A 23,889-nucleotide genomic window follows, 5' to 3' on the forward strand; every position below is an offset into this window, starting at 1 on the left:
CAGCGAGCTAGAAATACAGTAAAGTCAAGTACAGCGATATAGTTATAGTTTTCTCCTAATAATCGCAAAAACCACAACCTAAAACCATATTACTGCAACAGACTGAATGTCCTGCTCTTTGTTTGGGAAATATTTGAGTGTTTTTTGTGTGGCGTTGTTGTCAGAATGACCAGCACCATATTGCAGTTTCCAAACTTCTGCCTCACAGTTCAGACCCCCATGAGAGGGAGGCCCAATTTTAATCCTAAATTACAAAGTAATGTTTCTTTTAAGCTATATTTGATATACACAGTATTTTTTAAATAACTGAAATGAACAGTTATTGATTGTGCGTTAAAATGGCACTGTGTGGCCAGCAAACACATCACACTGCCCCTTTAAAAAATTAAATGTTCCAATAAACCCATAAGACAACATTGCATAATGACTTTAAATTGAAAGCCTAACAAAGCTGTTCAGTTGTTATTGTGATTTCAGGTTTCTCAGTAAACTCACTCAACATGTGGTAAAGTGCCTTGCCCAAAGGCACATCAGCACGAACAGAGATCGGTGAAGACTTTCCCACCGAGTTACACAACAGGAATTCTTAATGTGATACAGAATGACGTTTCATTAATTCACTCCAGAAAATCTCATACAGATACGCCATCTATAAATTGATATATTTCTGATTATTATTCTGATTGATATACTCAGAATATTGCATAAAAACATTTATACAGAATTGCTGTGGCCCACATTGTCTTCACTTCCACCAAGGGAAAAAGCTGATTGAAGCCAAATGTTGCATCTTTCTGCTGACAGGTTTTATGAATCTGAATTAATTTTCATGTCATTGTGAACAAAAAGACGCACAACGAAACTGTGAAGCTGCTGGTGTCATTTTACCTGCTTTAATGATGCTGCCATTAAAGCAGGCTTCTTCAACAACAGCAGGCCAACAGGACACAAAGTACAGTACACCAACTCACCATGTCCCAGCTTATGAATGCCATCTGGGGAAAATTAATGTACAGTATTTGTTTTTGGTTTATTATTTCTCAGTCTGTCCAGATCAGGGAAAAAATATAAAAATAAAAATCTAATTTCATCCTGTTGCAAACTTTGTAATTATACCTGGGAACTCTACGGTCTTTAACATGGTTTGGACTCAGAATAAAAAAAGCCACAGAAATGAAATCTTTACATTCTATGCAAGTATATCTCTATGGAAATATTATAAGCACATCATTGAATGCACTACAGAACTCATTCCTCATGTGGCCATCAGATGATACAATGCCCAACTTGACTGTCCTTAATCTAAGTTTTCTCTGGACTCATGTATTTATTTTTTATATATTTTATTTATATGGAAATATATTTCCATGTGCACTCTTATTTTATTATGTGTTTTATACATTTATTTCAAATTTAGTTACTTAAATCACTGATAAAACATATATTTTAATATACATTTTAAATTGCTTATGGTTATATTTGTGTTTACCAATATTGAAAACTTTGGCTGGAATAGCTGTAATTTCCCCATGGCGATCAATACAGCATATTTTAGTAAAGAACCAGAGGAGGATGAAGGCTCACTGCTACAATACTTAGAAACAAGAAGATATTTTAATAATGACATTTCTGAGTAGGGATTTGTTCTAACAAGTTTATACTTCTATCCACTCCTTTATCATTTTTGTATTACTGTTATTCTTATTTCTACTTTATAACAGTCAAACACTGAAATAAAAATGTTAATTAAATTCATTCCATTAATTCCTTTTTATGTTTCAAATTGAACTTATATGATTTTCTAATTTCCTGAAAAACAGAACTTTTGGTTTTCATTAGCTGGAACCACAGTCAAAAAGTGACTTCAATTGCTGAACAGTAATTGAGCTCTACTGCCATCTAGTGGGAAGAGTATTCTGAAGGCACGCCAACAACATTCAGAATAGATTTTTTTTTATTTTTACAAATAACTTATCTGTTACAAAGACAGTTTTCCCAGCTAAAATAAAAAATAAAAAAAAACTTTAGATATCCAAATGACTTTTTCTTCCATTTAATAAAACATGAATGAACTGCCTCTTCACACCAAGGTGCAGGTAACGCTGAAAACTGTATTCTTTCAGTTGGAAAAAGGAAGAACAAAGATGTAAGTGCTAAAGAGACAATAATTCATCTTCTACTTTTAAATGGGATTACATAATACTAAGAATTTGGTGTAAAAAAATGGCACTTGAAATTTAACTGAGGAGATTGTCAATATAAATTCATAAGGCACTAATGCAAGGCACCAGCTCACAAATAAGGAAAAACTCAAAAGTAACTAGTTCAAGGTTACGATATCTTAAATCACATTGAGTAAACTTTAGACGCTCCCTCTTAGATAAAAAGGTTAAGAGGATAAAATGAGCCAATAAAAATAAGGGAATACACAGTGGACAATCATGTGCTTACATTGTGTGTGGGGGTGTTTTTGTGTGTGTGGGGGGGTTCTGTCTATGTAACAATTCTAACCTGTGTATAAGGCACAAGGGTCACAGAGGGGTCATTGAAACAGAGGAAAGACGTTTTAATTCAACACCAGTTGGTTGAAACCAGAAGCTCCACTCAGACTCATGTCTGCTTGGGAACTTCAGAGCTTTTCCAGGATCTCCTCTAAATCAATCCTGGTGTGTTACAAAATGAGTCTCTTCGCACTGAGGTGTAGTTTATCCCCAAACATCAATCCTACATTCCAGTTGTCAGATAGGATGGCAGTTTGTCATTTTCTTTCTTTTTTTTTAACCCAGCTCTTGTACCCCAACCCCAGAAAGTCTCTAATATGTCCTGAAGAACAAAAACAAAAATAAAAACAAAAAGAACTCCTCCTCCGTCGCCTTACGTCAACAGATCGTACACGGGAAACTCAGCAAATACACAAGCGATGAACGAACCAACCGACACATGTAGCTTCGTGATGACTGTGAGGGTTTTTACCGGCTCCGCTCGTCTCCTTTTGCAAAATGTCCGCTCCCACACAAATCAAGTAGAAAGCTTAAAATTGGAGCATGGTGCTTGTCTGTTTAAGGAAAACAGAAATAAAATAGTTGATAAAGTCTATAAAGCTATAATTACAGGAAATACACGTGATTCATAGTGTGAGGAAAAAAGGTTTGAAAGCACATTCTACAAATTATGTACAGCAAGGAGCTCGAGGAGAGCTTCTGCTTCAATGTACTGTACATAAAGCATGCAACTTGTTTTTCATCGAGTCGTGACTACGTAGGCAGAACGGGGGTGCTGGACAGACATTTATAAGCATGGAAACATGGCAGCAACAGTGGCTGTTTGCCCTTTGGCATCCTCTAGAAACGGCAAACCAACGTTCAAGTCCACAAGTGGATTTCCTTCGGCGGCTGAGCTCAGTTCCATCACCAGGTCAGGCCGTCACGGAGGAAGAAATAATTCAGATTTACAATCAGGAAAAGGCACAGCGGCACCTGGAGTGTTTGTGCGAGTGTGTGCCGTCACTGCGGGGCCACGCTCATAATACTGTGAGTGGAAGCAGCGAAGCGTTTCCCAACGAGACACAGTCCCGGTCTCTAAGGCGAGGTATCATCCCACTGTTGGGAACCAACAGGAGCTGTATGCGCTGTCCAGTCAGGCCTTCGGTGGACAGCTTTACACCTACCTCAGAGAACAGGAAAGACGATTAATAGCTGAGAAGAAAAGGCTGCGCGGTTTTCACCGCCGCAGCCCGCCGTCCGTTTTTCTCTTTCGCCGCAAAAGGAGAACTCAAAAAGTCTGGTCTACTGCAGCCTGTGAGACGTCAGGGTGTGCGGAGGCAGGGCGCGGCGCCCCGTTGGCTCAGAAGTGCCGCGGGAAGTCGCACTGTTCACAGCGGTTGAGGGCGGGATGGTTGAGGAAGGTGCAGGCTGTGCAGTTCCAATGGGTGCCCTCATCCTCCTCTGGATCTGTGCTTGGCTTCACAATTTTACTTCCTGGGTCTGAGAGCAAAGGGAAAGGAAAGGAGGTCAACAACACCGCTGAAAATTCTAGTGTGCATTTGGGCCAAACTGCCACTTGAGTACTTTTGGGTTGAACATATTTACAGACTAAGCTTTTGTTTTGTATGTATGTATATTTTGTACCGTTTTAGCTTAGTTACCATTCTAAATGTTTTTCAGCAAATTACCTTTTTAAAGTTGGTGTACTCCAGTTAATAATTAGTCTACTACTAAATTAGTTAATATTTATTTCAATAATCGATTAATCATGAAATTTGATTAATCGTTGCAGTCCTAGTCCAGTTGGGGTCTGATTTTCCCAGAGAACCTCCTGCTACATGTCTGCTGTGTCCCTGTAGCAAACTGTAAACTAGACTTCTTCTGGCTTTCTTTTTGCCTATCTTCTATAAAAGTTCAGTTTTGGTGGGTTTGATACAAACAGTGGTCCTGTCAACAGTTTTCAGAAAGCCGTATATATGGAAAAGTCAGGGTAAGTTCAACGTGGATATCCTGAGTTTTTGGTTTCAGAAATCCACATAGGCATTATCCTGAGTCAGCTTACTCTGTCTACAAATCCAGAGTCTGTCTCACTGTTTTGCAGAGACGTGACAAGAGGAACGTGTCAGAAATAGCCTAGTAGACTGTGGAACACTAATCTTCAGCAGAATTATCCACCAGGAGAGATACGTAGATCGGACCACGACTGGATGTCTCTGGATTAAGATATTTTGAAAAGTTACTGCCATTTATCTCAGTAAAATTACACCCTGCACGTTTTTGTTGGAAATTAAACAAAAGTGTCGAGAATAAAACTGGAGTTCTCTGTCAAATCACACTCACACATTGACTTGGTCTCTGCCAAGATAAAACTCACTACTTTATAGCAGCAATAGAATCACTTTTTGTTCTTAAATATGTTATGATATTCTCCTTATGCAGGTACTAGCATTTCTAATTCCTTCTGTGAGAAATGTGCACTGTGAGGCTTCTCATTTCCTCCCGTTGCCATGGTGAATCGCAGTATCTGCCATCCATTGATGAGGGCTTCTCACTTATAATTGAGTTACTCTATTCTAAATTTTCAGTTCTGAAACTGAAAATCTTATCACACAGCTGAGTAGGTTTACTCAAAGTATCTGCCTTCTATTCAGGGTTTGTTAAGCCTGATTCAGCCCTCAGTAGGTCTGCCGTTAGTCCGTCCTGTCTTCATGTTCAGAAGAAGGTTGTGTTCCAACTCAGCTGCTTTAATCTTCTTGTGTGCCATCTTCTTGGTCTTTATGATATGTTTTGTTCTCTAATTATGGCACTTCCTAAGGAAAATGGTTGCACCAAACTTTTTCATTCAACCTTAAATAAAGGCTAAGTAAAAAATAAAATGAAATAAAAAAAAAATGGGGATATTAAAATACATGGGTCTGAATAAAGTACAGCTCTCAGATTTTTATTTGTAAATGATACTGAAAACTATGGACAATTTTCATTCTATTTCAGAGTCCTGAGCTTATTAGTTAGTCTATTACATAAGATGCCAATAACAAAACATAAGGGGTATAAATTCTTCAGCAAAGCACTGTACAAGCAAACATGAATGATGAAAAAACAAATATTAGTAGGCCTGTCACAATAAGCAGTAAAGCAATTAATTGCATGATAAATTAAAACGAGCTCAATAATTTCTATTTGCATGATTTATTGTTTTTCTCTTTTCTCTCTTCCTATCAAAAACTGGATGATAAAAGTCTTCAGTCTGGTGCTTTGGTCTCAAGTAGGGGTGCTCCGATTTATTGGTGGCGATTTCCTTCATTTTGAGAGATTGGTGATCGACTGATCCTTGCATATGAAGCCGACCTTATCCCCTGATCTAATCTACCTCAGCCAACATCTAAAAATCAGAAACTGCTTTTCTTCTTCTGCTCTGCCTTTAGAAAGGTTTGACTGACCGGTCCACCAGGTCATGTCTGCATGTTTTGTAGTTAACAATAGTCACCCCACTGTTGCCAACTCAGCCACTTTCTTACAAGATTTAGCAACATTTCAGGCAAACAAATTGGTATTGGCCAACATCGGAATCTGTAGATCACGTTTTTTAAACACTGGTAAATGGCGATCGTCCAAAAAAAAAAAAAATAGCAATCAGTGCGGCCTTAGTCTCAACCAAGCCTTTTATGGACAATTTTGTTCACAGAGACCTCATAATTCATTTGGTTTATTTTGTAAATTCAAAATGTCTTCCAGTTCCAGTGTTAAATGTTCGTTAGAATTGAAAGTTTATTGATCTTTGAGAACATGTTCTTGCATTATTACAAGGAAATTTGTCTCAAAAGAGCAATATTACTCTTTTGAGTAGAAGTTTACCGCAATAACTCCTGGGACAATTTTTCGTTCAGCAAAATTTGTTATTATGACAGGCCTATATATGAGCACACATAAATGTGACTTTTGCTGAAAAAACAAGGGAGTTCATGCAAACAGAAGCAGTTGTAACAAGATGCCAGCAATGAAGAGAATGCATCCAGGAATCTCCTTACCAACAGATGAAGTACCTTTGGGTTTGGGTGGGACAGGACCAAGGAATCCAATGTTGTCATAAAAATTATGGATTACACTTGGATTTAAGTGTGGTCCTGCACACAGATGGAAACAGAATGGAAGCAACAACGTTGGCGCATCAGTGCCGTATCAAAACTTTAAAATCAGTTTTGATTCGCTTTGTATTGGAGGCTCTTTGTGTTCAAACAGACGTCATCAATAAAACATTTATGAGAGAGCAAGACCCAACATCCTTCCTTGCCGTGTGGAAGCTGCTGGCCCTGCGGCGGCTCAGCCTGGGGAGGCTGGGGGGGAGTATTGGAGGGGGCTGTAAATCTCTCGTTACCCAGCAGCAGCAGGATGCAATTCAGGAAGAGCTGGTAGCTAACAGCGCTGAGTGCAAAGAACACGCAAGCAGGCTGCTGCTGCACTGCTTTCTCTAATAACTTACTGTTTAATGAACAACAAACAGGCCAAAAACTCACTTTAAAGACAAAAATTTATATTTATATTCATTGAGCAGAACATCCGGAGTATTATGCAGGAGACAGAAGTGGATACATACCATTTGTTTGAAGGAGATCAATTTCTTTGCTGAGACAGTCGATGTCGATCTGCAGCGTTCTGTTTTTGCATCGCAGATTCTTCATTTCATCGATCTGAAGGAACAAACAGAGAAAGAATCTCAAACCTAAACCAATATCTCAATGTCCTGGGCAAAGTCTCCAACTACCCAGAGCTTTCTACAACTCCAAAAACTCAGCTAATATTTTATCAACTTAATCTAAAGATAGAGTCTATCAATAAAGTGATAAATGATGCATGTGCTTATATGTGTTGCACATGAACTGTGAAGCCTACCTGATGTAAATCGTGTGGCCTATCAAGTCTGAGCATACAGTACTATTTTATATAGACCTAAACAGATGCTGTTATCACCATGGATACAGAGATGTCATATAAAAGTTGACCTACGTGGTTTCATCTGTTCTGACAGAGAAATTTCTTGGGAATGTAAACTAGTATTTTATCTCTACTGTTTAAACAGCGTGTGGTGGAGGGTTGCATAACAGGAACACATGATAATATTGGTAAACGTAAAGACAGAGATGTGACTTGTGATAAATATGCATCTCCAGTGTTCTGTTGGATGGATAAATCGTGTGAAAATTTTGAGTCAGCCCACACTTTTCTACTTAGCTGAGAAAATGTCTGAGGCACTTTTATTCAAACTTGTAACCTAGAATCTAAACATGAAGAGGTCAAACCAAAGCAAAGTAGCAAACACCATGTCTGTCATCTTACAGAAGGAATTTGGGAGGCAGAGTTGGATCTCTCCAGCCTTCTCCTGGTCAGGTCATTCTCCATTTCATTCACTTCCTCTTTTAGCTTCTCCAGCTTCTTCTTCTTCATTTCCAACTCGTGCCACAGTCTCTCCATTCGAGCTTTCTGATGGACCAACAGAGCTGAAAGCAGAGAGAAAAACAGCATGTTTTATCAGAGGCAGCAGCTGCAGCAAGCGTCCTGCTTTCTCCAACATGAAGACACGAAACAGAAACATGTGGATAAAACCTCATTAAGAGTGTTTTGTTAAAAGAACTCTGTGGTAAGAAGTTGTTGGCCTTTGAACACGAACTATTGTAGTTAAATAGTTCTGCAGTGATTGTTCTAAAAACCACAGCTGTATCAGGATCCACTCAGGGTTCTTCTACACCTCCCAACTTTCAAAGGAATTACTGTATCTGTTCATAGATACAGCGATCCCACAGAGTCTCCCTATGGTTGAGAAACCAGGTGTGAAAAGTGTTGTGAATGTGGGGTTGTGTTGAGTAGTTAGAATCAGTAAGCATCTTACCATCAGTACAAAGCAGTCAGTCAAACTAAGAGCTCCATAACACTTTTGGCTTGGAGTGAATTTGGTCTTTAAAATGACTCAAAGTTAAGATCTTTAATCTAGTGGTAACAGTGTTTATGACTGTCTGAATTAAAGGGACAGAGACGTCTGCATGGAGGTGACTCACTACAAACAGCAGGAAGGAAACTGTGGGAACTTCTGTTAAAAAAACAAAACAAACAACCCAAAAACAAATGAAAGTATTAAAAGCATTGACAATGGATTTTGACATTGGTGACATTAATTGTTAACATCAACAGTCCAGTCTGGTCAGGAGTTTGTTGTTGTCTCAGATGAAGCTAATTTTGAATGCTACATTTAAGGGAGGATCTTTTAACTCCTACTGTGGTCATTTCTACAGTGCAAACACTGATAGGCTAGTTCTAGCAGCAGAAATCTTACAAAAACTGACAGAAATCGGTGACCACTTCAAAAAGTTGGACAAGCTATAGAACAAGGACCCTTCATCTTTGGGACAGTTTAATATTATGTTTTACTTCATTATTTGTTGTAACCACTGATGTCAGTTTCACATTATTTCAGTAACCAAAATTATTTTTGTTTTGAGGAGAAGCAGGTTTGGATATGTCGCTAATGTCAGACAGGCTATTCTTCTGATACCCTCGGTTACAACATATAGGTTTTGAAAATAAATAAATAAATTAAAGTCAGATGCCAGAGAAGTAAGCTAGATTATTAAAGAGAAAAAGTCAAATGACGGCATTAATTTTATCCAATCAAGTGTGGTCCTTGAGAAAACCCTATAAACATTCTTGTCCAATCGTGTTGTGCTTCAGTTTGTTAATCCTGAGTATCAGCTGTGCCTCCTGAGAAATGCCTTCCTTTGGAAATGGCTACTTCAGACATTTTAACAAGTTTTAACTTACTTGTTAAAAATCTGATCCAGCTTTAGATTTGAATTGTTGCTATGGTGATTTTAGGAGTTTGTGGCGGTGGGCTGTTACAATATTACCCTAAAGAATCTTTATCCTAACAATTTAATCAAATTCTAGCAATTTCCAACTCTATCTGTACATTTAATGTCAAGATATGTTCAGAAAATAGATTTGGAAACCTCTCTTCCTCTCTTCCCCCATAAAAAACCCCTCCAAAAGATGTCCAAAGTAAAAGCAGAAAAGGCAATCGGAACAATCTGTTTTTCCAAACTGAACCAGTTTAACAGGGAGGCTACATTTCAAACAGGTTTTCACTTGCATATCAGGAAAAAGCGTTGCGCAACACCAAAGATGATATTCTGCTGCCAAACAAAGAGCGATATAATCTTAGTGACTGGTGGTAAAAACATTAGTGTTTAATTAACCGTTATGTGGTAACAGGTGTGTCCGTATCAGGTGGCTTTAAATGGGACTCAGCCAGGCGTAACGCCGCCAATCGATATTCCGTGTCTTGATACAAACGCACATGAAGTGTTAAGTGTGGTAGTCGCCATAGAGCAAAAGCCAAAGCCAGTGACTCACATATGATACAGTCAAAAGTCCAAAAAAGGAAAGAGCAGTGTGCTGCCACATGTTTGACTCACTCCAGGATCTGTAGTTAGGGGCTGACGGGGGCAAACAGAGCATTTACTGTGGAGGACTCACACTGCAGTCATCACACCAGGCCTTACTTAGAGAGCCACCTTGGCTTTCATCTACCATGTGGAAAAGGCCATGAAGAACATGTCTCCACCACAGTACTGACAGCAAGTATACACTGTACCACTCAAGAAATACTTTTAAAGTCTATGTTTTCATAAGAAACTTTTCTGATTATACACTATATACTTTTTAGCAACTTTAGCTTCGGGGCAAGCGTTTAAGGGGAGTTGGAAAGCACTTAGGGAGCATAAAAAAAGAAGTAGAAGCAATGGAATTATAATTCAAAACTTTTAGACAAAAAAACAACTTTCAGCCTCAACAGTACCATAGCTAGCTGTTAGGGTAGTTCTCAAAAAAGGTTGGTAAACCAATACAGACAGTGTGGTCTGCTGTTGCTGGTGGTCATGTTTTACACTCGTTTTATTCTGGATGTTTAAATTAGTGCACACTTAAATAAAACATACATAGTAATCTATTAAACTGTATGGGAGGAGCCAGCTGTTATCTCTGCTGGTGCAGAGTGAGCGCTCAGCTGAGCTGCATCATCTCCTTCAGAGATGATTTAATGTTGAAAATAAAAAAAAAAATTGTGGGGGAAGTTGGTTGTTAAGTATTTTCCAGGAATATAATGGCATTCTATGGCACAATTAAGGAACTGTGTTATCCTAAATTGTTATAAAAACTGCAAATATATCAAATAGGTCTTAAAAGAAATTTAACTTCATAATGTTAGGCCTTGAAATTGGACCTCTGTGTCTTTAAAAACTCCTGCTCTTTCTGAAACTTCGCCTTCAGGAAGTCATCACAAGGTGGTTCCTCTATTAACGTTTTTACCAGTGTTGCACTGAGAAGTAGCTCCTATTATGAGCTCAGCGGTTCCACCAGGTGTTTGCTAATTGCTGCTGGCTAGTCTGAAGGAGCTGAGTGGAGGAGTCGAGGCGGTGGGGTGTTCTGTGAGGCAAAAGCTTGCAAACGGCAGCTCTGTGGAGGAGCTGCCCCTCAAAGGTGGAGCTAAGTTCACCCATGTGTTTTTGTGAAGCTGATTGGTTGCCATGGGAGACTGTAAGATTTCTCAAACATGCAAAAAAGGTATGTTTTTGATGAGGGAATTACATTACAACATGATGTAAAGGTAAAAAAATGTTTTTAAATAATATTACCCCTTTAAAATCTTGCCGTGTGTACCAGGCACAACCAAAAAAAAAACCCTGGAAAGGAAGCAGCTCAAACATTGAAGGAAAAATTTGCTCCTCAGTTCTAACATTTTATTTTGAACACTTATGAGAGTTATTCAGCCAGGAACTGAGCCAGGGTACAAACATTTTTCTGCAGTGAGACTCAAAGCCACCTCAGCGCCGGAGCGTTGCTCACCTTGTGTGTACGCTGCGTCATCAGAACCCATGCTGAGTCTGCGCGGTTCGCTTGGCCGCTCTCTGTGCAGCGACAGCGGGTCAGACAGATGCAGGGGCTCCGGCTCCACAAAGTGGTGGTCCGACGGCAGGCTGAGGAGGTTGTTGGGCTCAAAGGTCGGCGACACGACCCCAGGGGACACGGCTGGAGGTTTGTTAGGAGACACAGTGATTTTAAAGGTATATTTGGTGTTGGGCTGAGTCACTACCACGCGAGGCGAAGACGCTGTGCCTCCGCCTCCCACAGAGGGCCGACTCTTAGGCGGATGGTGGTGAATGTAGGCGGGGCCCATGCTCACTTGGCCCCCCATGGTCCTGGCCACCGAGGGCCCCTGGATCTGAGGGTTAGCTGAGATGTAGACTGTAGGAGGGTTTCTGCTGCCGCTGTCGTCGCTGGCAGAAATGTAAAACTTGGGCTGGGAGCGCGACCCCAGCGGGGCCACCATGGCCTCCTCAGAGAGGGCACTAGCAGCAGTGGGTGGGCTGGCTGAGAAGTAAACAGTGGGCTGGTTGCGGCTGGAGCCAGGCCCTCCGATGGACTGAGGGGTGCTGGAGACGGTAGAAGAGGAGGAAGAGGACGGGCAGCCAGAGGAGGAGGAGGAAGAGGACCAGGGCCCGCCGCTCGCCCGCAGCACCGCTGTGGCGGAGCTGCTCCGCTGAGGAGATTCAAGTTTGATCTCAATCTGGTTCTTCCGGGGGCCGGTGGAGATGTTCTGGATGTTGTACTGGCTGACGGCAGACAGGGAGGAGGGCAGGGCGGAGGAGGAGGAGGACGGGGGGCAGGATGACATGCTGGAGGATGCCACCACGCCGCTGCTGCAGGGAATGGCAGGTGCCTGAGGGTTGGTGGGGGAACTGATGGGCATGTAGACGTGAGAGGTCCTTGAGGCGTTTGAAGAGGCGTGGTGGGGGGCGGGGCGCGGGCTGGGGGAGGGTGATGGGTGGATCTGGAAGATCTGCTGCTGAGGCTGGGAAGTGGGGCTGTACTGGGCACGGCCACCCGGCTGCTGGCTCTGCCGGCCCGAGCCGGACTGGCTGACGTACGGCCGGATGAAGATGGAGTTGCCCTGAGGGCTGCCCAGGCCCTGCTGGGGCACGCTGTGTATGTGCAAAGAGGCGGGGGTGTTGCGGCCCGTTTGAAGGTTCGGGGCGAGCGTCACCGTGATGGGGTTGAAACGGGGGGCCTGGTGCGGCCCCACGCTCGGCCCTTTGGCTCCCAGTGTGTAGAGCCCCAGGTTCTGCGGGGGCTGCACCTTACGAGTGGGCTCCATCACGCTGAAGACGTTGAGGGTGGAGGGGACCTGCACCGGGGCGGACTGCGGCTCGTGCTGGAAAAAGTCACTGCTGGGGGCCTGGCCTGTCTGGAGGGGCCCGTCGCTCATGCTGTGGGCCAGGGTCCGGCTGCCATTCATTCTCAGGCCGTCCCGGTCTGGGGCCACATGCACATTCTGAGACTGCAGGCCCAGGTTCAGCTGGGTCATGTGCTTCAAGTTGGGGTCCTCAGAGAAGCTGGGGCTGCTGGAGTCACTGTAAAGGTAGCCTGGACTGACCTTGGACAAGTATTTACAACAGGCGTCCAGATTGTTGTTGCACTGTAGGAAGGAGAGAAGAAGTGAGAAATAAGATGTTAAATAATTGGCCGATTGTAACTGAAGATATTTATTTCCATCTCATCGTTTGTTTCTGGGGGACGAGAGGAGGTTGGTCATGTGGTGTTTGGTCATGTGACAATGATAGTAATGCAGCAAAGGATTGTGGGGAGTTTAACTGAAGCAGAGAGAAAGTCATCAGGGTGGTTGTTGTTTTCATGGTGTCATAAGTGTGGAGAAATATACATAATATCAGTGAATATTGGTAATAACAGCAACATTGATATCAGTGCACCTCTAAATAACTGGCATGCTGTTATATTCCAGGCGTCATGTATTGACTCTGTATAAAGATTATATGTCAGGTCAGTTTGTCAAGTCAAACAGCCACTGTGACTCTGATGGATGTTTTTAGAGTTCATTATGTAGAACTCTAGCAGTCAGAGTGGGGACATAATGTCATAATGCAGAAAGAAATAGTCATTTAAATATAAGTTCATTTTTTTCACAACTCTAAGCAGTAGTATTGCAATTACAAGTATCGGTGGGATATTGTGCAGCTTTATTCTAAATCCAAACTAAACAAAACTCTAGGCACCAAGTGGAGATCAATCCTGATATGAAATCTAAAAAAAACATGATTATATCTTTAGCTTTGGCCTGTCCATGTCCCCCCTGGAGTCCATCCTGCCTTCCCTCTACGTGACATTCAGAGGTACAGATATGTATGGTTTAGTGATGTAATTTACAACCGACATGAAACACACCACTTGATTAACTGGAATCCATAATGACTGAAAAATAATTCAGCATAATCTGTGTCCCTTGATATATTGTGCTCTCCGGCCTGTTGGCTCTTATGGCATCAATATGAGCCAACAGGCATGCAGACACAAAAACAAGCAGACAGGAACATCAGTAAAAGGCACAGGTGTAAAACGTGTGGCCAAGGGGCCATTTATGGCCCTCAGAATGGTTATGTGTGGCCTACAACCATAACTCACAAATGGTAGAAGTGGTTGATACAGATATGAGATGTTTTGGTTTTTTTTAAAATTGGGTGAAATTCTCAGACAAATTAGGTCTAAATGAAACATCTTAGGCACAACGGGGAGAATCCGTCTCATCAAATATATTTCTTGCTTTTTCAGAATCTTTTAACAAAAATAAATAAATAATTTAAAAAAAGAAACTTTCCTTGTCTAAAATGATCAACTTGATCATTTTGAACCATATGACAAGATAACTATGACAGTCTAATATTTGGATACTGTTATTTTTTCTAAACAACTCTCCAATCAAACATCAGTTTTTACCGTCCAATAAATAACTAAGTTAATAAAATTCAATATGTTTCATTAGTATTTGTTTAATTTTACATTATTAACTTCAATACATTTTGTAACTTCATTAATTTCCTTTGTGTTTTATTCTATTTTTTAAATTATGCGTAATTTCAAGCCTCTTTACCTCCAAAACACACTGAGAGACGACACCTTCAGGGACTTCAGGGAACTTCTGGCGCAGGTCTTGCAAAACCTGAATGTCAATCTGCTGGTTTCCCTGGGCCATTCGTATGTTGCCAGGTCAGGACCGCTTGTTCAGGTCAGCAGACTGGAGCATCAGCTGTGGCACAATCCCACCCTCATCCTGAACATATCAACTACAAGACAGAGAGAAGAAAAGAAAAAGAACCAAATGGTAAATAAGCCATATTTAAACGCGGAAAATAAAATAAATAATAATAAAAAACATATATATATATATATATATATATATATATATATATATATATATATATATATATTATGGGCGCAGCGTGTTTACAGGTCTACTTGAAGAAACCTTTGCATGAACAAACTGCTGAAGAGTTTTTCCATGAGCCTGTCCAAGAGGCCATCCATTTTATTAAGTCTTGGAGTTTATAAGAGCAGATTTCAGAGAGGCTTGATGAGAAGAGGCTGCATTCATGTCAGAGGGCCTCCTCCCCACAAAGCTCCTTAATAAAGGAGAAGCAGAGGGAGGAAACCACCTCTGACTGACTGTACAGGAAACCAGCCACTCCAACTCCTCTTAACATCATCATTTACTTATTAAAGAAACTAAGAGGACGAGCGGTAGTCTGGTACGGACATATTTTTTTGATTTCAAGTTCAACAATAAAGCTGCTCTGCAAAACAATTGGTTTCCATCAAGGTCAGGGCAGGAAAATCTGAAGCAGGCAGCGCACGATTTAGGAGCGAGTCGGAAAAGGAGCAAACTCAGCAGAAAACCAGGAATGAGGAGGACCTCATGCTGCTGTGGCTGTGCAGGCAGGGAAAGGGTGAAATGTGTGACACTAAAGCCTCCTGTCTCCAGAGGAAGCTCAGTGGTGAACCGATCCATGTGCTGCTGGTCACCAGTGGCTCAGAGAGCAATGCCGTCTGACCAGAGGCAAAGAGAAAGAAGCTGCTGATTCAGCCGGCTCATGTCAGTCTGCCACAAATGTGTTAAAACAAACAGCATGTACGCCAAATAAGTATTATTTAAATCATATTTCAATCACTTAATCTCTGGGGAGGAATTGGACCAGCAGCAATACATCACTATACTGATACTTTTTCTAGGCTTAAATTCAGAAGCAATAACTAGAAAGGATTTTCAGAAACACAAAGGAAACAATTGTTTAGTGATGCACCAGGAGATTGTTGTGGAGAATGAGACTGGGCCATTTTCACCTCGACCTGCTCTAAACTGTGACTAGTGAGGAAAAAAAAAAAAAAGTTTAAAAAATTAGATTGGAAAAAAAAAACAATCAGTAAAAATCCAATTTCTAATTAGGGATGCACCGATCCACTTTTCTCATTTCCAATTCCGATATCTGAGGTTTAGTATCGGCTGATACAGAAAAACAAGTAAGCCGACTTAAAACGTTTATTTTATTTTTTTTTAAACAGACATAAATATACTGAATTACAATTTTATTTTGATAACTTTGCACCAGTACAGCACACTTACATACACCAAAGACTTCACCAGCTTGGTCAAACACCTAAAAACATCCATAATTTGTTCAGTTAGTGCAGTGGTTCCCAAAGATTTTCTTCTGGGCCCCCATATGGATTACAATAAAATCCCCCCCCCAAAAAATAAAAAAATAAAAATCAACTGGGCACACACATCGTTCAACCAGACATAAACCTATACACATATTTTGTCTTCAAACTCCACTGAAGTTTATTTCACACTTCAGGTTGCAACAAAACAAACTACAAACCATCTTGACAGTGAAACACTTGTGTAGCCGTTTGTTTTTTTTTTTCATTCATGCATGTAGCACCCCCCTGCAATGGCACTGCGCCCCCATAGGGGGCATGCCTCACACTTTGGGAACCACTTAGTTAGTGTAACAAATTACACTGACTGTGTAACTTATTTTCCAAAGTTAATGGAAAATAAATAATAAAGAAACCGACTAAAACAATAGGTTAACTACCTTGGTCAAACATGTAAAAATAAACTGCAACAAACCTTTCAAATGGTTCCGAAAGTGGAATTAGGAATTCTAAATATAATTTAAAATAAATGATAAAGCTCAGAGCACAAAGCATAGAATTAGACAAAATAGATCTATCCGTATGGATTGGGCACATTGTCACCGATGTCTGAATTTTTTTCAATATCTGGAATGCTCCAGATATTAATATCAAATCGGTGCATCACTATACTTAAGTGCTGCCATGTCATTCTTCTTAAAATCTTCTTCCCATAGTCACAACTTCCACAAAGTTATTTTCACTATCAACTTGTATCTTACAACCTTCTTACATTGGTAATGGAGCAACTTGACCCAGAGCTGACTTGTGCAGATTACATGAAGGCAGGGCATTGCTACAACGTTTCTAGTTTGATCATTTTAAGCTTTCAAACTCTCCGTTTGTTTGATGAAACATGCTAGCTTAGGAAATCCTTTTAGAAGTCTCCAAGTGAAGGTAATGGTCTAAATTATCTAGAAGACCACATTGAGACTAATGTTCATAATCAGTTCTGGTCATATTAGTTGCAGATATAAAATCTAGCTCCAAACTTTTTGTCTTCATTTCAAATATTTAAAATCTAAAGCTTCAAAGTTAAAGAGTAGTTGGTGAAAACCGAAGTTCAGCCATGGAACCTTCATGGAAACAGAGCAGAGTGAGCTTTGCTGCTCTCAGGAAATAAACTGTACGCATATCTGAAAGCCAGCCCAAACAACCACAACTTTTTAAGACTGTACAGTTTCGCAGCGCTGCACCAGTTATGCCTCAATTTCTTCACAGATCCTATTAGAAAATCCCAACTCGAGGGGGATGATCTGGCTGCATGACGCAGAATTAAATTCACTTCTTCAACCCCACAGGGTTAACCGATGAGAACCACAGAAGCCTGATATGGAGCAGAGCTGTCTTCAAGCACTTCAAGTGCATGATGGCCATGTTTTCTGTCTTGTCACACTTTTTCTCCTAACCGCAAGCTTTCAAAACAGCCTCCTGTGGGAGGTTCAAACATGCCAATCAAAACATTGTGACACACGAAGCTCTTCCTGTTTCCGTTGTATTCTGATTGGCGCTACATGAAGAGAGAAAAACCACAAAGACACTCCAGCACAGGCTTCAGCTGCGGAACGTCTAGGAATTTTACTGAGAGAAAATCCAGGAGGATATTAAAGCTGAAGATTGAACTGAAAGGAAAGTCAGAAGTGTGCCTCCAATCACACCCGCTTCCAGTTTTCATCTAAGCATCTGTTATCTGCGAGGAAGTGTCATAACTGAAAAGTTGTGAATCGGCTCTGAAAAATATCCGACTGATCGAGCTGATAGTGGGAGGAGCCACAGCTCAGCTGCTGTCAAAGAAGAAGAGCAGGAAGGAGACGGCTGAAGGAGCTGAGGCTGGGCCCACATTCATGTTTCAGCTAGGAAAAAACAACAGGAGCTGCATGTTTCATTCAACGAGACGGAAAAGAAAACACACACTCATACCCAGAGCCTGTACCTAACTAAGTGGGCCATAAAGCCATGCCCTCCACAGGGATTACACTGTTTATGAGAGTTTCTCCGGCTTGTTACTTCTGAATGAATTTCCAGACGACTCAAAGTGAAATAAATTCTGCAATAATAACAATAACAATAATAATAATTATCAAGTGCTCTGAGTTAAAAGTTTCACACTGAATTTAAATAGGAACAAGCTCCTTTTGGAAAAAAACAAAAAACAAACAAAAAATACATGTGCCATGCTGTTATTTACAAGCGTTCTGTCATTACAGGCACGTTACGCCTAGTTCACACAGCAAGACTTTTATGCCAATTCTTCCCCCTTCCGACAATCTTAATGACGCCCCGATTGTCAGGAAGGCTCTTAAGTTAATCGCATGAGATCTTCCTGCTGTGTGTCATGCGTTAAGAGTCCGCTCCCATCTAAAATAAGGAATATTCATGTTGGATTATCTTGTCCCCGATATCACAGAGTAATGGATGTTCCTCGAGGAGAAACGGGAGCGCAGCCTGTTGAATGTGACATTTAGCCAATCAGAAAGAGAAGTGAGAGAAACGCTGAGAGGAATCTAAAAAACACAAGAATGAACGACTGTCATGGCGCACCAGAAAGGAGGATGTCGGAAACATCGCTTTAAATTGTTTTGGTTTTTTTCTCTTAAATATAGTCCACGAAATATCACCAAAGCTTCTTCCCAGTCGGCTATGATTGTTTACTCTGAACTGTTAGGGAAATCTCACCAATCCTATCGAAAGCATTCAAACATCTGAATGTTTGAATGAAATCTGTGTGTGGTGTGTTGCTCCTGCTGTGTGTCTCAACACCACCCACTGTAAGATCAAACCTGTTGTACCCAAGACTGTTTATCTTCAGGTGTGTGGTCTCACAGGTTTAGGAAAATCTTGCCGTGTGACTCAGGCATAACTCATTTTATCAGGCTACATAGGAACCAGGCTAATACAAGATTATACTCACTCATTCAAAGAGAGCAGCTGATACGTTAGCATCACAGTGGTGCTGCTAACATCACCATTTGGACAATCATTGTAGAGATATTGGCCAGAATTGAAGGATTTTTAGACCATTCATTCATTAAGGATGTTCTTTTAGGAGAGTTTGTCTCTAGCACATAACAGGAACATGTCACAGCAAAGTTGCTCTGTTGTTTCCTTTTGAATGTTCAACCTCCAAGAATTATGGGACATGTTGACAATCTGGGATTTAGATTCTGTCGGAAATACATGGAGACTGATGTTTATTGTTGCTAATGCTAGCTATGCCGATCTCAAATGTAAGATGCTTCAAACTCCACAGTTCTGTCATTTGGTTTTGAAATGATAATAAAGCAGTGGTTCAAAACATCTTGTGTGATTTGAATGCTGTTCTCACAATTTTAGTGGATTATTAAATTCAGCAAAATAAATTAGGCTTCGTTCACACAGCATATGATTGCGACCCATATCAGACAATCTGAATGATCCAATTCCGATTTTTTCACCCCCTGAAAATCCGCTCTATGCCACTTCCATATGTAGAAATAATTCAGGTACGTATACTAAGTGTCTGCAGTCTGAACGGTCAGGACGCATTTTATTTAACTTTTATGTGATTGATGCGAGACATGCATCATAATCCTGCACCAGAAGATGCCAGACATGGTGAATCCAGACGTAAGCCATGGTTGGTTGAAAATGTCTAATTATGAACTTATGAAAGAAGTCTGTATTACTGAAGCGCATCACATCACAATCCCACCACGGTTAGCTACCACTCCACATCCAAACAGGCTTCTCTACAGAAGCTGCAGTCCAGGCTCTACAAAAAGGCCGTGATTACTTGTACTTTCTTTTCATTAACGTCCTTTGTGTTATGATTTTGTGAGGATACTGTCAATTGTCATTGCTGAATAAATGTTAAAATTGGTCACTAAACGGCTCCATCCAAACTTTCCATCAGACGTCTACGTTCTTCTTTTGTCGCTTTGGGTTCGTAAACTGTTCACCGTCTAATTGGGGTTGCATAACTACGGAAAAATAATAAGTAAAAAAAATGGAACTGAGTATCATGACCTGCTGTGTGAATGTAGCCTAAGTATTTGCAGGTCACAACTTTACAAAAAGCAGAGAACAGGAAGGTCCGTAAATCCTGAGTGCATCTCTAGTTTATATTTTTTTATTCTTCATTTTTATTGAAATCAGAAAAAGTCCCACCGAGATCAGAAACCTATTTTTCAAAGGAGTCCTGACTGGCTGTGAAGCCCCCATATATCTTAAATAGCAAATGAAAATGGGGACAAAGTCGACCACTCCAAGATCAAACAAGATTTATTTCGGATTTGTCAGAAACGAAGTCCAAGATGGAAACCAACATCTTCTGTCAGAAAACACAAGTCAACATGTTAAGGGTGACCCTTTGTTTCAACAGCAAATCTTTCAACTTTAAACTGTCCAACCTGCAGAGCAGTGGGAAAGATTTACTCGTTGACAACTGACCCAATTACAGGTCAAAAATGTGGATAAATTGGTTTATTTGAGGTTTCCCAACCTCAAAAAAACTCTTTCATACACACACACACCTCTTCACTGTAAGTAATTATAGGCTTGCCTGGTGCTGAAATGCAGGAGCCAACTGAAGCTGGCAGATTAGGCCCTGCTGTCCCTGAGGGCTGCGGTGGAGCAGGGCCTGAGGAGGCGCTGCACAGCCAGCTCTGATAAGAGACAAAGCTTCCTTTTGCTCAGGTTTTATTCCCAGAGCCAAGGCGCTGACCCACAGCTCCACTCACAACGCCTGCCATCCACCATCAATGAACTCATTCACTCCCGAGTAAACACTTCTGAAGACGACCAGAGAAATTGAAACCTAAAATCAATCTTTAATAGGTAGGGAACACAAACCTTTGGAAAGGAATATTGACTTTAAACCTGGTATTAGACTTGTGAGCTGTCTTCTACAGAACATACTGATGTAAACAGAGAAGTTACACATCAGTGGAAAAGAAAAAAATAAATAAATGTCATGCCTCTGTATCTGCAGCATGTGCGGACTGGAACAGTTGACTGGGACCGAATTATAAACAAACAAAAAAAAAACTTTCCTAAATGCTGCATGTCAAGTAGAAAAAGAACCAGCATCAATTAAAACATTACCTACAGTGTAAACAGTGAGCATCTCATCTGCTTTCCCTGCAGCAACCCAGCAGCTAAGACCTGCTGACTAAGTGCTGTGGTTTAGGCCAGGAAAGTTTGAAACAAACAAAGAGACAAATTGGCAGAGGATGCAGCTGGGCTTGCAGCCACTCGTGTATCGTTAGGAATCAGAGCGCTCGTCTGGGTCTGATGTTTCAAACAAGCGCGAGTGTAGAAGTCAACATCAACGTAACTGCAACGTACAGAGCCAGCTACTGCATGAGCCTGGAATTAAGATGTTGCACAAGTTTTAATGCATCTTTCACAAGAATATAGAAAGTGTGGCAGAAACCTTCAAGAAGTCATCACAACATGGCTCCTCCATTAACCCTTTAATAACCTTTTTTACCAGTGTTTCACTGAGAAGATGCTCCTATAATGAGCTCAGCAGATACACCAGGTGTTTGCTTATTGCTGCTGGTAGTCTGAAGGAGCAGAGTGGGGGAGTTAAGTGAGGACTGCTCTGAGAGGCAGAAGTTTGGAAACTGTAGGAAGGTGCTATGTCCACCCAGGCGTTTTACACAGAGATGAAAGGATTCATAAAACATGCATGAATCAAAGCAACACTCCAGGTACGTTTTTAATGAGGGAATAATGTTGTAACCTGATGTAAAGCTCAAATAATACTGCCCCATTTAAAATCAATTTTGCTACATTTTAAATAGATTCTTAATAGTAATAAATGGGAATTGGGATTCTTATACAAATCGATTTTTTTTTGGCATACCCGCCAGAATACAGATGCAAATCTTTAAAATGCATCATTTTCCTCCCACCAATAATGCAATATAAAATGCAGTGATGTTGGTGATCATATATGAAAAAATGTGGAAAAGAGTCAGGGAGTGTGATTATGTTTGTCTCCAGTAAATAACAGCCTCAGTGACAGTAAGAGAGAAGTCAGCATAACTCAGCCCAAGGATCAAAGCCCAAAGTTTGTCATGCTCGCGGTTTGAGTTGTGCAAACATGCTTCACGTATAATGGTCCCTTCACTGACGAGCAGAAAATTACTCCAACCCTTTTTCATTCCACCAAGCAGTTTGTTTCTGGTAAGAAAGTATTTCTTTTAAAAGATGATACAACTATAAAAAAAAAAAAAGTAGAATCATTCAGATTTTAATTTAAAAATTCTGCGTCAAAAATTATTTATATAGTTTTCGATGTTTAATTAATCAAACCCTTTATAATTGCTAACCCGTTTGATTTTGCAGGCTTCCTCTGGTGTTTACCCTTTTTTTGCTGATGAACTTCAGGCGTTTGAGTGGAAGGCCTCCCATCACTCTAATATTTAGCTCTTTGCTGATTATCAGATTGAAGTCATGACTCTAACTGGGATCCTCCTAAACATTAATATTACTTCCAGAAGAAACATGTTGATAAAACTAAAAGCCTACTTTAAACTGAAATCTGCCAGGGTGAATAATTTGGAGCTTAGCTGTAAATGTACATTTTTTTCTTTTTAAGAATGCAAGCAGAGGCAACCTTTTTGCTACATTTAGTTCTGACTGAATGACTGAGGAAGCACAAACAATAGCTTGTCCCTTAGAACACAGGAATGCTTGGAAACCTCACTCAGCAGACTAGTCTTAACAAAAGCACTTCTGAAAGATGTGAGCCACAGAATCAAAGTGATTTCCCGCCATCTTAATGTCAGATGTCTCAGCAAATGGCAGGATAAAACTCAACTTCCTTCAATGAACATGCTGTGCCTCTTTAAAATAAAGTCTTAATCAGAATATTTAGAGTAACTAGAAAAACTATTTTTAACATCATAGAGGAATATAAATGATTTGATCTTCAGTGAAGGACTCCTCTCTGATTTGTTTGAGAAGACATTCCCCAAGCAGTCAGAGCTTACCGAGCAGCTGAGGCTGTTTTGTTCAAAGGCATTGCTGGCAGGAAAGCAACAAACAAAACATTATGTGCAGAGCCCTAACTGTGCTAAACTCTGGGCCTCCCACAACCCGCAGAACCGACTGCCTGCTATGCTTTTAGCTGCCCACCATTTAAACACAGGGGGACCAGAGCGATTGTGTGGAAGCATGTGTGTATGCTTGGTGGGGGAGTGAATAAGTGTGTGTGGGTGTGTGTGTGAAGGAAATCAAAAATTCTTCAGTGCCGCAGCCAGCAGATGGTGGTTGATTGGAAGCAGGCAAAAGCAGCAGCTCTCCAGGTTGACCAGCCCCTCCCACGGCACTGTGGGAAAACTGGCAGGTTTTTGGAAACACGGCTCACTCCAGGCCTCTCTGCATCATGAGCGCAGTTTATCCAACACTTTGTTTTTCTGTGTAAATTGTTTCCTACTAACGGAAACGATCTGCCGTGGCTGCGGCGGGAAGGTTGTTCCTTTGAGAAAAAGAGGTTGAAGTTGTGGGACACTTGCTGCAGTGTGAACATGTTCCTGGCTCAGTTCACATTGACCTCCCTCCGACTTGATCTGCCCTTCTCTATACTTTATTCTTTCCTCCTTTTGAAAACAGATCTTCAGGGCGCAACACAAAACAAGATTGTTTAGTTCATCCGGCAGCTTCTGAGATTTCTGGAGAATCTGGGGGCATTAAATATAACGCACTCTGGTCTTCATCCCTGCTGGCAGCTCAAATAATGCTTTAAAACAGATCTTCAGAAGAAAAAAAAGTAAACGCCAATCTCTAACCTCTAATGAAAGATTTGCAAAGTCCAACACATTAG

The 23,889-nt window shown here is 40.8% G+C and overlaps 1 protein-coding gene across 2 annotated transcripts in view; it reads right to left on the minus strand.

Annotated features, from left to right (window-relative positions):
• Window positions 1–1,936: 1,936 nt before the first annotated feature.
• Window positions 1,937–23,889, minus strand: part of tab2 (TGF-beta activated kinase 1/MAP3K7 binding protein 2) — a 50,371-nt gene continuing 28,418 nt past the window's right edge. The window contains exons 2-7 of one of the 2 annotated variants that reach the window (XM_023347805.1): window positions 14,473–14,665; window positions 11,376–13,005; window positions 7,818–7,978; window positions 7,078–7,171; window positions 6,512–6,607; window positions 1,937–3,983 (exon numbers count right to left, since the gene is read on the minus strand). In XM_023347805.1, coding sequence (XP_023203573.1) covers window positions 3,844–3,983; window positions 6,512–6,607; window positions 7,078–7,171; window positions 7,818–7,978; window positions 11,376–13,005; window positions 14,473–14,574 — 2,223 coding nt within the window. In that variant the 5' untranslated portion in view covers window positions 14,575–14,665 and the 3' untranslated portion in view covers window positions 1,937–3,843. The remainder of the gene's footprint in view (window positions 3,984–6,511; window positions 6,608–7,077; window positions 7,172–7,817; window positions 7,979–11,375; window positions 13,006–14,472; window positions 14,666–23,889) is intronic. The other variant, XM_023347806.1, reaches the window with a different exon arrangement.

Source organism: Xiphophorus maculatus, chromosome 15 (assembly GCF_002775205.1).
Source record: "Xiphophorus maculatus strain JP 163 A chromosome 15, X_maculatus-5.0-male, whole genome shotgun sequence".
Lineage (NCBI taxonomy): Eukaryota > Metazoa > Chordata > Actinopteri > Cyprinodontiformes > Poeciliidae > Xiphophorus > Xiphophorus maculatus.